This window comes from Notamacropus eugenii, chromosome 1, assembly GCF_028372415.1.
Source record: "Notamacropus eugenii isolate mMacEug1 chromosome 1, mMacEug1.pri_v2, whole genome shotgun sequence".
Lineage (NCBI taxonomy): Eukaryota > Metazoa > Chordata > Mammalia > Diprotodontia > Macropodidae > Notamacropus > Notamacropus eugenii.
Window position 1 is genome coordinate 762,009,944 of NC_092872.1, and position 15,652 is coordinate 762,025,595.

General features: G+C 44.8%; 1 protein-coding gene across 1 annotated transcript in view; it reads left to right on the forward strand.

Annotated features, from left to right (window-relative positions):
- The first annotated feature begins 792 nt into the window (after positions 1 to 792).
- Positions 793 to 15,652, forward strand: part of LOC140496882 (uncharacterized) — a 34,331-nt gene continuing 19,471 nt past the window's right edge. Inside the window, 4 exon segments of the mRNA XM_072597261.1 lie at positions 793 to 1,236; positions 7,668 to 7,794; positions 8,765 to 8,860; positions 14,018 to 15,526. Coding sequence (XP_072453362.1) covers positions 1,204 to 1,236; positions 7,668 to 7,794; positions 8,765 to 8,860; positions 14,018 to 15,526 — 1,765 coding nt within the window. The 5' untranslated portion in view covers positions 793 to 1,203.

Genomic DNA, 15,652 nt, shown 5'->3' on the forward strand with positions numbered 1-15,652 from the left:
CAGGAAGCAGGAGGTATCAGACAATGGAGGCCTGGGCCAGAAGGAGGCGTCTCCAACACAGACACAGACACACACAGACACACACACACAGACACACACACACACACACACACACACACACACACACACACACACACACACACAGAGACACCCCCCCCCCCCCAGCCTGGTCTGGCTCCCATTCTACAGGAAAGGCACCAGGCCTTGCCTCCAATCAAAGAAAGGCTTGGCACTGAGCCCACAGCTGGCGATCCCAGCCATGCCCAGAAAGGTGCCAGCACAGGAATGCACAGGATGGCCCATTTCCTCTCCCGTGTTAAGGTGGGACAAGGGGCTTAATTCGAGGCCAAGACATTTAATACCGAGACAAGCCAGGCGGACCTTGGCCAGAGAAGCCCAGGCCAGTTCTAACCGAAGCCCTCCACAAACTTCGTGGGATTCTCTGGAACTGCCCCTGCTTGTCCTTAACCCGGGTGAGATCAGTCATTGAAGGAGGAGCGCGCCAGTCACGCCTCCAAAGGAATCTGCCATTTCCCACCAAGAAAGGGGTTCTGGGAAACCTACGAATCAGGAACTGGAGGGGGATACAAGTTCCGCTATTCGCGCAGGAATTGAATGAGGGATTCTGGGAAACCGAGTCCGGCTGCGGAGGTCTCGGGACCAAGGAGCAGGCGGATCCAGTGGGTGCAGGCGCTGCTGGGAATTGGAGTCCGGAAGTGTACGCTCCCCGGACCAATGGGCAGGCGGCACCGGGGGGCAGGGGGCGGGACATCCCGTCGGAGTCTAGTCCTTGCCTCCCGAGGAGCAGGGGCAGTCGGAGGGGCAGCAGAGGCGCTCCCGGAGCCGAAGCTCGCGGCCTGCCCAACGGGATCCTCCACGAGTCAGGTACGTGTCGGTTCCCTGGAGCCAGGAACGCGCTGCCTCGTCCCGCAGGGCCGGAAGACCGAGACACCCCCGCCTCCTCCCGCGCCCTGGCCCAGGGAAACCGTGACCGGCACGTGCTGCCCAACACGGCGTCCGCTGCCCGCCTTCCGAGGGGCTGGAGGGCTAGGAGAGCGAAAGGACGGGGCCCCCCTCCCCCCAGGCTGGAGATCGGTACTCGGACCCGGGCAGGACGGTTAGGGCAGATCATGGCCTGGGGTGAGACGGAGGAGTCACTTCGGTTCCTTTGGTCCCTACACAGGGAGCCTGGACCCCGAGGGAATGGCCCCTGGGAGCGGCCCAGCCCCCGCGCAGGTGAGTGCCGTCCGGCCGTGCCCGTGGCCCCAGAGCCGGGGATGCCCTCCTTAGGGAGCGGTGCTGTTCAGGAGGAGCGGCCACAGCGCTGCCCCTTTTAGGCCGATTTAGTGGCTCCCGTGGACAGCCATCAGGTGCGACCGGCCGAAGGAAGCAAACCAGCATCTGTGATCAACCCCCCGCCCAGTGCCAGCCCCCGCAGTACTTTAGTGACCAGCCTTGGAAGATACACGTTATTGTCCCCTTCTTATGTTTTCTTATGTGGGTCTGGATATTTTGAGGAAAACGTTCTTGATCTCATTTTTAAATTCAGTCTCTCCCTTCCCTATCTGCCACACTCCCTTTCCCCCACTGAGAAAGCGAGAAAACCGAGCCCTTAGAACCAGAACGTATGTGGTCAAACGAAATGAAATTCCTCAGTTTAGCTTAATGAAATGGTGTCAGTTAATACTTGGAGCCTCAACACTACCAAGAGTGAAGCCCCAGTCACCGTGACGTCACCGTGACTCCTCCGAAACTGACTGATCAGTGCACTGGTCAGACTTCCAGTGAGCGTGTACACACGTGTAGGCATTTAGGGTTAGGGTTAGGATACATTTGTATCCATTAAGCTCCACCTAATTACCTTCCCACCTACTCCCTCCCCCACCTCGAGAACACAAGAAAAACAACCCGTTATACACAATGGGTAGTCAGTGTGAAATATTTCCACGGTACCTGTGCCCTAAAAATAGTTCTCCTTCTTTGCCTGAGTCCTTCCCCTCTAGGTGGTAGCCACCATGTTTCTTCATCATTGGCCCTCTGGAGTCTTGTTTGGTCACTGTGCTAATTCAAATTCAGTATATTCGTGCTAAGTCAGGTTCAAATGTGTCCCATTACACTTGTTAAACGTACTCTTCCATACCCCATTTATGAATAATCCGTTAAGGTACAGGCATCAGATGTTCCTGCCCACTCCCACCTCCTTGTTTGTATGTAAAGATGCCTTCTTGTGCCCCATCATTATGTGAGATAATATTTCCTAACCTTGCTTTCCATCCACCCACCTTCCTTTCCATCTTTTCCTTAAGATCAAGGCATAACAGAATCCCTCCCTGGTCATCTGTGAGCCCTGAGAGCGTCCACAGAGGATACATATCACTTCCCCATATTTGGATGAGTTGTATATCCTCTTTTTTTAATTACTCTGTGCTGGTTCATCCTTCTATATTTTATGCTTCTGTTCACTTGTGTTTGAACAACAAAAACTCTCTGCAGTAATGGGCTTTTCATCAAGAATGCTTGTAAATCCATAGCTCAAGGGTCATTTTCCCCCTAATATCATTATACTTAGTTTTGTTGGGAAATTCCTCTTGGTTACAAGACCATATACTTTACCTTCTAGCATATCCTGTTCCAAGCTCCCTGCTCTTTAAATGATGGTTATTGCCAAATTGTGATCCTGGGGCTCCTTGGTACTTGAAGTGTGTGTTGTTGTATTTTTTTCCTGACTGCTTCCTGTTTTTCTCATTTAGCTGTTAGCTCTGTGTTCTTGGCAGTGGTGTACCTGGGAGTTTTTATTTAGAGACTATTTTCAGGAAGTGATCTGTGGTTTATTTTGACTTTCTACTCTGGTTGGAAGATATTTGGGCACTGTGAAGATTTCTTGAAATCTCCTATTGAGGCGCCTTTGTTTAATGGCCCTTAGATAATCCAGCATTATTTAAATTTTCCCTTCTCTTTTCTATGTGAGTTGGGTTTTTTTTTAACTGTGAAATAACTGATATTTTCATCGTTTTTTTTCACCTTTTGGAATTTGTTTTAACATTTGTTATTACCTTATGGTTTCTGTTCTATTCCAGGTTTTAGAGAGTTTGTGGCTTGGCCATTGTTTCGTGGCTCTTCTGCCCAGCCATTACCTCCTTGATTCTTGATCCCTTACCACTCATTCTTTTCCATTTCTTTTCTCCTCAAAAACTCTCAGAGACATGTTTAACTCTTGCTTCAGTGCTTCCTGAAATTTCAGGTGAATTTGTGCCCAAGCTGTGTTTCTCAGAGTCTGGGCTTGTAGATAGGAGTCACTCTTCCTTATTTGTGTCTCTAGTTCCTCTGCCACCATAGCCTTTCATTATTGGAGGTTCTTCTTTTTCTGTTGGTTTATTCTTTCAGCTGTTTCCTCTGCAGCACCCAGGAGGGAATGTCTGGGCTGTTCTTGTGGCTGCTTCCTTAGGGTCCTGAGTGTGGTCTTATTTCAGGATCTCAGGGGCAGGATAAAGGCTTACTAGCTGTCAGTGTTCCCAAAATCGTCTGATCCAGAGCAAAATAGGATTATTGCCCTCCTTCTCTGAGCTCTCTGTTTCTGACCTGGGTTTGAGTCTCTACAAGACTGGAGTGCTGCCAGGCTCTGCCCCTATTGGCCAACTACTAAGCTCTGCTGACTGGCTCAGAGGGGCAGAATTGTAAGTTTCTCTTTATTTGGGGATTCCTGCCCTTGTTATTCCACTGCAAGCTGGACATTGGAAGGCAGACCCTACTTGGTGTCCCAGGCCTGAGCTACACCCTGGTCCTGCAGGCTTCTGTCCTTCTTTGCTTCATTGCCCAGGGTCTCCCTACCCAGGAATTCCACTGCTTGACACAGATTTCCTTGACCCTGGTTATGTGAGCTGGGCCTGGGTAGAGGGTGAGAGAGCTGCCAGTGGCAGCCATCCTGTTGCAGTTCCCTGATGTGGGTCTGAATCTTCTTTCCCTGTTACACAGAATCTCATTGCAGAAGTGCTGCTTGTGCAGTGTCTCCCTCTCTAGATTTGTTTCAAGGGTTCATGGACCCCCCTTTTTCCTCCCTGTGCCAAGGTCTCACAGGTGTTTGTAGTTTTCCCCATCAGGATTTGGTCTGGTACATTGCCCAGATCTCTTAGCTGTTTATGTCATCAGGGTTTGTCATAGTGGGAGCATAGGCACTGATGATGGTGGCATGACGTTTTCCTGAAAGTGGCAATCGCATTGTCATGAGCCTATCATTCACTCCTTTTGGCAGACATACCAGCTTACTGATTAGATTAGTTTTGATTGCAAAACCCATGCCAGCTTCACGGCACTCCCCTTCACTGTACCCATTCCAGAAAAAAGGTGTATCCAGCTCCAAATTCAGTAAGCTGGCCTTTATTTGCCAACCTTCAGGGCTACTATTTGGATGCAGCAAAGCAGAGGTGCAGCAAAGTATGGATCAGTTCTCTGCTGCCTGTGCTAATTTTGGCCTAATAATTAACACCAAAAAAACACAGGTGCTCCATCAGCCACCACCACACCATCCACATGTGGAACCATCAGTTACAACAAATGGGGAAGTTTGGAATGCTGTGGATAAGTTCATTTACCGTGGTAGTGTACTTTCCAGGGATGTACACATTGATAGTGAGGTTAATGCATGCATTGCCAGAGCTAGCTCAGCGCGTGGGAAGCTCTGAAGAAAGGTTTGGGAAAGAAGACGTATTAGACTGACTACCAAACTGAAAGTCTACAGAGCCTTTGTGCTGACCTCATTGTTATATGCTTGTGAAACATGGACAGTCTACCAGCACCATGCCAGGAACCTGAATCGTTTCCATTTGAACTGTCTTAGGAAGATTCTGAGGATCACCTGGCAGGATAAGGTACCAGACACTGAGGTCCTTCCTCAAGCTGAACTGCCAAATATTCAAACTATGCTTCAGAGAGCACAACTCCGATGGGCTGGCCACATTGTTCAAATGAAAAATGTATGCTTGCCAAAAAGACTATTTTATAGAGAACTTGCATGGGGCAGGTGATCACCTGGTGATCAGAAGAAATGCTACAAGGACACTCTCAAAATCTCTCTCAGGAATTTTGGATTTGACTATGCAACATGGGAGACACTGGTACAGGACTGCTCAGCATGGTGTGCCCACATCAGAAAGAATACTGTGCTCTGAGCAAAGCAGAACTGAGACAGCACAAAGTAAATGCAGGATGCACAAATTTGGGGTATGCACACCAAATGTTCACAGGAACTGTCTGTGCCCGAGTGGTGGTAGAACATTCCGAGCTCGTATTGGCCTGATCAGCCACAGTTGGACACACCAAAATTTTACTTTATCATGGTGATGTCATTTTTGTCCTCTTCGAAGACGAAGGACAACAACCAACCAACCAAGCTATTTCTGGAGAGGAGTTCATTGCCATGATTCTTCACTCTGCCATCTTGACTTTGCCAAGCCCAGAGACATTATCCTCAGTTTACATAAGTTGAGAAAATTGACCCAGATGTTAAGTAGTGTGCCCACTGTCACATAGCTCTTAGTGTCTGAGGCTTGATATGAGCCTAGACCTTCCCCGAGATCAGTTTTCCTGACTTGTGCACCAGTGCTGTCACCAGAGGATGAAGATGAAGAGGTCCTGGAAGAAATCTGACACTAAGATAATTGATCAACAGACAAGTTGTGCATGGGACACAGAAAGAGACAAGAGACAATACAGTTTCTCAAAAACCTCATATTTTATTGGGGAGTGGTGCAACATAGGAACTAATGAAAGAGAGAATCACCAAAATTAAGAGGGTTTGGGAAAGGCTTCCCATAGATGAGACTGAAGGTGTGATATCAGAAAGTCAGTGCAGCCAGTAGGGCAGCTAGGTGGTGCAGTGGATAGACTGCCAGGCCTGGAGTCAGGAAAGCTGAGTTCAAATCCAGCCTCAGACACTTACAAGCTGTGTGACCCTGGGAAAGTCACTTGACCCTGTTTGCTCCTCTGTCAGATGAGCTGGAGAAGGAACTGGCCAACCACTCCAGGGTCTTTGCCAAGGAAACCCCCAAACATGCAGAGGTGTACCTGACTGAAAAACAGAAAATCATTAGGGAAGGTAGTAGGCAGAGCTAAGGAGGAACAGTGTGACAGTGGGACTGTCCAGTAAAACGGGGCTGGGCACTGAAAATGTATGGAGCCTAGAGATGGAGTGTCTTCTTTGGGAACAGCCAGGAGGCCAGGGTCCCTGGAGAGAGGAGCACATATAGGTAGGGACTAAGTCATCAAGGGCTTAGCATGAGTTTTGTATTTGTATTTTGTACTGGAGGTTATTGAGTGAACAGGTGAGGTGGTGACATGGTCAGAGCCTCCCTTTAGGAAAACTGACTTTAGTGCCTGAGTAGAGGACAGATTGGAGTGGGGAGAAGCTTGAGGCAGGTAACCCCACCTGCAGAGTGTAGCAGTAGACTAGGTGTGAAGTGATGAGGGCTTGGGCCTACATGGTGGCAGTATTTGATGTGGGAGAAGTAATCCCATGTGAGAGAAGTGGAAAGGTGAAATCAGCAGAGCTGGACAATAGATGGGATGTGGGGGAGAGAGAGTATGAGGAGCAGAAGGTGGAACCTGGCTTGTGGACTCAAGTGATTTGGACCAGATGCCCACTCCCAAGTCCTGGGTTGGACAGGTGACGACTTGGACCTCGAGGCAGCCTTGGGGTCAGGAGCAGTTGGAGACTCTAGGTAGCATACCTGGAGAGATGCAGATTCAGAATCCATCATTGGTCTGGCTCAGATCCCAGGATGGGACCAGGGGCTCAGTTCTGGCTCCTAGCCCTGCCTGAAGCATGCGCAAGGATCACCGGGGCAGGAATCACAGACTAACATGGGACTTGCATAGACTTGCCAGCTGGCTGATAGTGGTCAAGTTCAGTAGATTTGCTGTTGCCATAAAGGCTGAAAAACAGATTAAGCGCTTGCAGAACTAGGATCCCATTGTGGGCACGGGAAGCCTCCATCAACGTTGCCACAGATCAGACCACTTGAGGAGCCCTGAAAACCAGCCAGAGCTCTCCTTGAGATTCTGGGGGAGGCAGCATTCAGTATCCCTAAGAGAGCACAGGGGGACCCAGGCGTACACAGGCTTAGCTGGGAACTGTCTCATCCCAGTCAATCCAGATTCTGATGGCTATCTTTCTAGAATCATCTTCATGTTTTCATGTAGATAAGACTTTCTTTCAGCCATCTAGGAAGCAAACTAGATCTTTTCTTTATCCTTATTGTCTTTTCAGTGATTATATTAAATGTTTATTTTTTTCCCCTAGCAGTACCTGCCAGCTTGTCATGGACTTTTCTTAAGACTACATCACGTCAGTTCTGATAGGGAAGAAATTTCACATCACCTTCTGTCTTTCTCTTTCATAGATGAACCTGCCCCACAGAACACATACTTTCTCCCTAATTCTACAGTGAGACACGTTCCATAAGACCTTTTTCAGTTTTTTTACAATTTATTATGTTTTCTGAAATTTCAATATGAATATGAATTTTCTCAAAATTCCATTGGGTTCTTGCTGACAGTAGTTTTGAATTGACTGAAATTTCCTTATATAATTTCCTTATATAAGTTGATGAAGCTTGGGATATTTAACTCTTAAGTGTCTTTCACTCCATGTCCTGTGACTTCTTATGATTTAGGAGACAGTGACATTTAAGGATGTGGCTGTGGACTTCACGCAGGAGGAATGGAACCTTTTGGACCATCCTCAGAAGGAGTTGTACCAGGAGGTCATGTTGGAAAATGCGTGGAACCTGCTCTCCCTGGGTAAGGATAATTCTTCTTGTAACTCTTAGTCTGCAATCAGAGGAAATGTCTTCATTCCCTGGTATGCAGGCTTTGGAGCTGCTGTCAGTTATTATAGAAAAGTTATATCTCCTGTGTCCAAGAGGCAGGCTCCTCAGGCCACCTGGTTTTCCCAAAGAAAGTCTTTGCCTTGCATGAGAGGAAGCTGAGGGTTTCCTTTGTTGCCCCTGATGCAGTCTCTTACCAATTCTAGGCAGTTTCAGGTCAAGGTGCATCAGTGTGGAAGGATCTCAGACATGGAACCAATCTCGGGGGTCATTGGGTCTGACCTCTCCCTGGGCATGAGTTTTGCTGCCAAATCTCTGAAAAGGGCTCAGGCAGCTTTTCCTGACAACATCTTCCTCTTATGGAGGTGCCTGATGTCTGGAATATTCTTCTATTTGATAAGCCCACATTGGTAGTTCAGAACTCTTAATTGTGGCTCATGTAGCAGGTTTGTCCTTAATCTTTATGTTTCCCTAAACTCCCAGTACTAAGGGTGGGAAGGGAAGGGAATAAGCATTTATGTTCACCTGCTGTTTGCCATGCTGGACCAAGGGCTGTCTGTACAATGTTATGTCACTTCATCATCATAATAACAGTTCTGCTTAGATGATATAATTATGCCCTTTTTTCACTTGAAAAACTGAGGCAAACATAGGTTAAGTGACTTGTCCAGGGGCACTCAGCTGGTAAGTGTCTGAGGCTGGATTTAAACCCAGGCATTCCTGAGTTCAAGCCACTGAACGACCAGCTGCCTCTGTTTTGTACATAATGGAAACTATGCAGTGAGTCCATCCTTCTCTGGAGAAGGTGCGGAAGATCAAATTCTGGCTCCAGACTGGTTCTGTGATTTTCTCCTCTACCTCTCCCCAGAACTCCGTAAAATAAATGCCATGGAACTAAATTAGTGTTTTCTCCATCCTCATCCTAAACTGATTCCCATGCCTAGGGCTTCCTGTTCCCAGAGATGATGTGATCTCTTGTTTTGAGCAAAGGGAAGCACAGTGGATGCTGGAGCAAGAAGGCATGAGGAGCCTCTGTCCAGGTGAGTGGGGTGAAAGCAGGTATATGGGAGCTGTGAGCAGGAGAGGTTTTTATGTTTTGTGGTTAAGGAAGTACTAGATTTTGGGGCAGTTCTGTCTTGGAATTCTTTTTCAGATTTTTTTATTAGTAGTGGCTTTCTGGGCCATTCACTGAATTATGGAGCCTCAGTTTCACCCTCTGTAAATCGAGGGGGTTAGACTCTGTGGCTTTTCAGCTCCCTTCTAGGGGTAACTTTATCATCTTATAAGAAGTTACTATTCGGATTTTGGGGAATGAGATCTCCTGAAACGAGGCCTATACTACTGGATTATACCATATATTGGAGGGAAATAGGGTAAATAAAGCCTGGAAGACTAGGAGAAAGGGAGGTCATGAAGTGTTTTAGCAACCCTAGGGAGGATTTTATATTGAATCCTATAGCCGGGGAGCCAGAGGAGGTTGTTGAGTGGGTAGTGACATGGTCAGATGAGAGCTTTAGGAAAATAAACTTGACAGGTGGGTTCATCATTGACTCGACTCAGGGGAGATGGGGCAGCCAGAACAACCAGCAGGCTGTGAAATACCTCTGGTGTGAGGTGATTGGGGCCTGAACCAAGACAGTGACAGTGCTGGGACAGAAGGAGTGTAGGGAAGAGATGTCACACAAGTGGAATCCCAGGACTCTGCTCCAAAATGAATATGGGGGTCAGGACTGTGCATGTGTGAGAATAAATGAGGAAAGCATCTCTGAGCCTGGACTACTGAGGATGCCTCAGATAACATTAGGCATGTAGGCAGATGGCAGGGTTGGGGGAAAGAATGTGTCTCATTTTGCATATGGTGATGGGGGACCAGGAGAGAAAAGTGTCAGGGGGTGACTGACAGTGCCAAAGCCTGCAGAGAATTCAGGAAGAATGAGGATGAAGAAAGGGTCATTGAATTGATCCATTTCAGGAATATTGCTAATGTTAGAGAAATACGTTTCAGTAGAACAATAAAGTTGGGGGCCAGACTGCAGAGAGTGTCAGAGAAAACAAAGGAAATGAGTTGAACACCCCAGTTGTAAATGGCTGTCTCTAGATATTTGGCCATGAAGTGGAGTGAAGATATTGGACAATATCTCATGGGGCTGCATGGATCATTAAGGATGTTTTGAGAGAAATGGTTTTATTTGTGACAACAGGAAAGGAGTCTTTAGTGTGGGAAAGAGTAGAAATTAGTGAAAAATACAGATACTAGGGGAAGAATGTACCAAGGTAGATGTAGGATGGAATGGGATTATTTGCACACATACAGAGATTTGCTTTAGCAAGCAAAGGAATGACCTTTTTATGTGATACTGAGGCCAGAAAGGCAAAGAAGGCATCTCAGTAATATGAGATGAGGAGAAAAAGGTAACTCTTGTTACGTGTCCAATTTTTTCAATGAAATAGGAGGCCAAGTTCCTAAGCAAAAAGGTGTGGATGGGTAGGGTAGGGGGAAGAAAACAAGCCGTAAGGGAGGGTTGGGGGTGAATGAAAACATTTGGAAAAGCTGCTGTGGTGAGTGGCATGGGGAATGATATAGGAAGATGTCAAAGGATTGCCTTGCCATAATGAAGGTGCAGCTGAGATCGAGCAGCCTGAATTTGTAGTGGACCCAGGCAACCTGGTTTCATGATTTTCTTTCTCATCCAGCAGCACATAAGTAGGAGTGAAAGCTGCTGCCTTACTTGGGAGTAATCCAAGGGAAAGCTTTGCATAAATCATCACCCAAGTTCCTTTTCTGATCTCTGTGGCTCAATCTCTGTCCTGTTCTTGAAGAATTATTGACCAGGTTCGTGTAGACAGTGACCACTTCCTTTTCGGTAGCTGGGAGGTAGAGACTTGAAGATGTCCCCTGGTATAAGACCCATCAGGAGCCTACAGAGAAGTCTCTCTAGTCTTCGGTGTTGGGTCTTGAAGTTCCATCAGGATTAGAACCTAATAACAAAGGTGATTACTTAGAGGTGAGTGGATGCAGGAAAGAGAGAGAACCGTGGTTTAAGCCAAAACATACATTTGACATCTGTGAGAGATACTAGAATGTAGAGACTGAGTTAGAGGCTGGGGCATGCTATCAGCCCTGGGCCCGGTCAAGCAATCAGTAAAGATTGGTTAAATACCTTATGTTCTAGGCACTGTGCTAGGCTCTCAGGATACTAAGAAAGTGAAAAGAAAGTCTTTGCATTTAGGGAGCTCCCAATCTAATATAAAAACATGGAGATAGTTGGAGAAGAAGAAACAGAAAATGAACCTGACTCTTAGTTGACCTACTTGAAAAGAGATAGTTTTGGAATGGAAATAATACATTTAGTTCAACAGGGAAATGAGAGAATACAAGGAGTGAGGTTAACAATCTGAGGAGAACAGAATTAGGGGGGACGTAGTCCAAATCAAAATCATAGTGATAAAAATAATAGCCAGCATATATGGTCATGAAAAAATAATCTAAATCTGCATTGATCAGAGAAATGCAGATTAAAACAACACTGAGCTATTACCTCATGATTGGCTAGTATCACTTAATAGGAAAATGTTGGGTATTGGAGTGGATATGGGAAAGCTAGGTCGCCAGTACACTGTGGATGGAGTTTTGAAGTGGGCCAGCCATTCTGGAAAGCAATTTGGAACTTTGCTCAGTGGGCTCACTCTGCATGCTCCATGGTACAGCAATACTAATGCTAGGTCTATATCGAAAAACAAAAAGGAACACGGGCCTATTGGCACAAAATTTTTTATAACCCCTCTTTTTATGGAGAAAAGAATTAGAAATTGAGGGGATTCTCATCAATTGGGGAATGTCTAAACAAGCTGTGGCATATGATTGTAATGGAATATTATTGTGCCATAAGGATTGACAAGCAGGATGATACGTGAAAAAACTGGAAAAACTTACATGAACTGATGCATAGTGAAGTGAACAGAACCAGGAAACACTGTACGTAGCGGCAGCAGTATTGTTCGAAGAACTATAAATGACTTAACTTTTCTCAGCAATGCCATGATCCAAGACAATCCCAAATGATAGAAATTCATTTTTTTAGTTCCCCCACTCATCAGTAAAATGAATTGATGCTTACTCTTTCAAAGATTTTCTCTAATTACTCCTGATAAGTAGTGCATTAAATGACAAATGCACTTGGAGGTCATTTATGCTGATTTTTTTTATGTGTATATTTAGAACCTCTTTTGTAAGGATCAGATGTCTTCAGACATAACTTTCTTTTTTTCTGCTAATGAAAAACTGACGATATTTTCATTGAAACGCTACTGAATGACTGATCTGTGGTGCCTGACGGTTCCTTTGCAAAGCTAACTGGGAGGTGAAAAATCAGAAAACGTTAGCCTTGCAATGAGGGCACTTTAAGGCTGCTTTCTGTACAAATGCTTTGGGGGATCCAGGATGGTTTCATTGTTGCCTCTGCTGTGTAAGTGGAGCAGTCATGGGTCCAGAAAGCCTGTTATCTCTGCTGCAAGAATGCCAACCTGTGTAACATCTTGATCTGGTAACTACAGCTTTGATGAGATGTGATTGGAATGACAGAGGACTAGCCTGGTGCAGTGACAGCCAGCCAGTGACGGTTGGAGCATGCCCGGGACCACTTGCTCATGAATGTCTACCTTTCCTGCAAGACGTCTAGTTGAGAAATGGAAAGAATATGTTGCACCTAGAAGCAGTTAGAGTGTGATGTTCTCATGGCATCAACTCTAAAAGGATTCTATCCTGACTGTAACAATTTGCAATTACTGAAGAAAGAATCCTGTTGTGGTTGAAATATGCACATGCTCATTGTCCCATTAGACACAAAATTGGTTGATTATTTAGTGCTAAAGATGCCAATGACAGATTTTTAGTTCAAATCCTTTGGATTATTCTTTAGAACCTCTAAGAGGTTTGTGAACCCCAAAATGGGAAATATCTTCAAGAGAACTTACCCTGAAGCTTGCTGTCCACTTCCTTACAAAAGGACGATAGACCCAAATTCATGTATGAGACGTTTTCAGACATAGGAAATGTAATGCGTTCTTAAAGGTGTGTTTATTGGGTGGATTTATTTTAGTACAAATGTTTTATTTTTTAATATACTTTATTTTCCTCTATTAGATATTAAAACTATTTTTAAACATATTGATTAAATTTAAAATTACACATTCCTTCAATCCTTCCCCCTCTGCCTTCCAGGAGACGGTAAGCAATCTTACATGTGTTATACGTGTAAAACCTTTATTACAAAGATTTTATGTTTTATTCTAGTGAGCAGAAGCATATAGAGATATTTCTTTGTTTAAAAAGGAAATAAACAATCACTATCAAAATAAATTAATAGGTAAAGGGGCAGCTGTAGTACTGGAGTCAGGAGGACCTGAGTTCAAATCCTGGCAGAGACACTTGAAATTTGCTAGCTGTGTGACCCAGAACATATACCTTGATTCTCATTGCCTTGCAAAATAATTAAAAAAAAATTTTTTTTGGAAAAATTTTCATTAGTCCAGAACAAAATCTTTTGTGTTTGACTATTCATCATGCAACCTCAGATACTGCAAAAGAAAAAAATGATTAAAAGTTGTTACTAGGGACATTTCATTATATTTACAAATATGAGAAATCATGAAATAATTTGAATGTTTTAGTATGTGTACACCAAGTGGCATAATATCTGTGAAGGAAGGAGTGAAAGTGCAAATAATGAAAGAGAAAAGGAAAGCCTGAGTGGAAGCGACCTCTGTATTACCATGGACAGAGCATGCTAAGTTGTAGGTTTGAGTTCAGGTCTCCGATTTGGGATTTTGAGTCAAGTCATTGAGCCATTCTGAGCCCAAGGCCTTGGTTTCTGTAGAAAGGTTGTGGGGGGTCTGTGATGATTTCGTTGTGGTAGTTTCAATTGTGATAAGAACCCTTTCCCTCTGTCACAGGTTGTTAGGAGGATCCAATGTAATTGTCTGGGAAGCTCTTTGTAACCTAATTCACGCTGGGGATGTGAGCTAAAGGCACTTTGAAATAATTGGTTCTGCCCATTTGAAGACTTTTGAAGTTTGAAGACCTTTCTCTTTGCCTGGGGAAAGACAATGTAAAGGGGATTTTATTCTGCCAATGGAGGGGAGGGGATATAATTATATATGTGTCTGTGTGTATATGTTTTCTTGCATGTTTCTTTCAGAAGGAGAGATCGGACTTAAAGTGAAGAAGACTCCTGCAGAGCTAAGTCTTTCTGTGGAAGAAACTCGAGAGCAAAGATTCATGGGTGATGGTCCCTGTGACTTCACTTGGAGGGAAATTTGTGCTTTTATTCAGGGAATCCACACTGGAGAGAAACCTTATGAATGTAATCAATGTGGAAAGGCTTTTACACAGAAGACTCATCTTAATGAACATCAGAGAATCCACACTGGAGAGAAACCTTATCAGTGTAATCAATGTGGAAAGGCTTTTAGAGTCAGCTCTAGTTTAATTAATCATCAGAGAATCCACACTGGAGAGAAACCTTATGAATGTAATCATTGTGGTAAAGCTTTTACACAGAAGGCCCATCTTACAGTACATCAGAGAATCCACACTGGAGAGAAACCTTACAAATGTAATCAGTGTGGAAAGGCCTTCAGGGGCAGCTCTAGTCTTGCTGAACATCAGAGAATCCACAGTGAGGAGAAGCCTTATGAATGTAATCAGTGTGGTAAAGCTTTTACAAAGAGGGCCAACCTTAGATTACATCAGAAAATCCACACGGGAGAGAAACCTTATAAATGCAGTCAGTGTGGAAAGGCTTTCAGAGGAGGTTCCAGTCTAGTTAATCATCAGAGAATCCACACTGGAGAGAAACCTTGTGAATGTCATCAGTGTGGTAAAGCTTTTACACAGAGGATCAGTCTTACCATACATCAGAGAATTCACACTGGAGAGAAACCTTATAAATGCAATCAGTGTGGGAAGGCCTTCAGAGGCAGCTCCAGTCTTGCTGAACATCAGAGAATCCACATTGAGGAGAAACCTTATCAATGTGGTCAGTGTGGTAAAGCTTTTACAAAGAGGGCCAACCTTGGATTACATCAGAAAATCCACACTGGAGAGAAACCTTATGAATGTAATCAGTGTGGAAAGGCTTTTACAAAGAAGGCCAACCTTAGGTTACATCAGAGAGTCCATACTGGAGAGAAACCTTATGAATGTAATCAGTGTGGAAAGGATTTTACAAAGAGGGCCAACCTTCGGTTACATCAGAGAATCCATACTGGAGAGAGACCTTATGAATGTAATCAGTGTGGAAAGTCTTTCAGTCGCAGCTCCAGTCTTGCCCAACATCGGAGAAGCCACACTGGAGGGAAACCTTATGAATGTAATCAATGTGGTAAAGCTTTTACACAGAGGGCCCATCTTACCGTACATCAGAAAATCCACACTGGAGAAAAACCTTATGAATGTAATCAGTGTGGAAAGTCTTTTACAAAGAGGGCCAACCTTAGATTACATCAGAGAATCCACACTGGAGAAAAACCTTATGAATGTAATCAGTGTGGAAAGGGCTTCAGACTGAGCTCCAGTCTAGTTAATCATCAGAGAATCCACACTGGAGAGAAACCTTATGAATGTCATCAGTGTGGTAAAGCTTTTACACAGAAGGCCCATCTTACTGTACATCAGAGAATCCACACTGGAGAGAAACCTTATAAATGTAATCAGTGTGGAAAGGCCTTCAGAATCAGCTCCAGTCTAATTAAACATCAGAGAATCCACACTGGAGAAGATACAAATCATGTGGTTAAGCCTTCAGGCAAAAATCAGCCCTTTTTTCAAATCA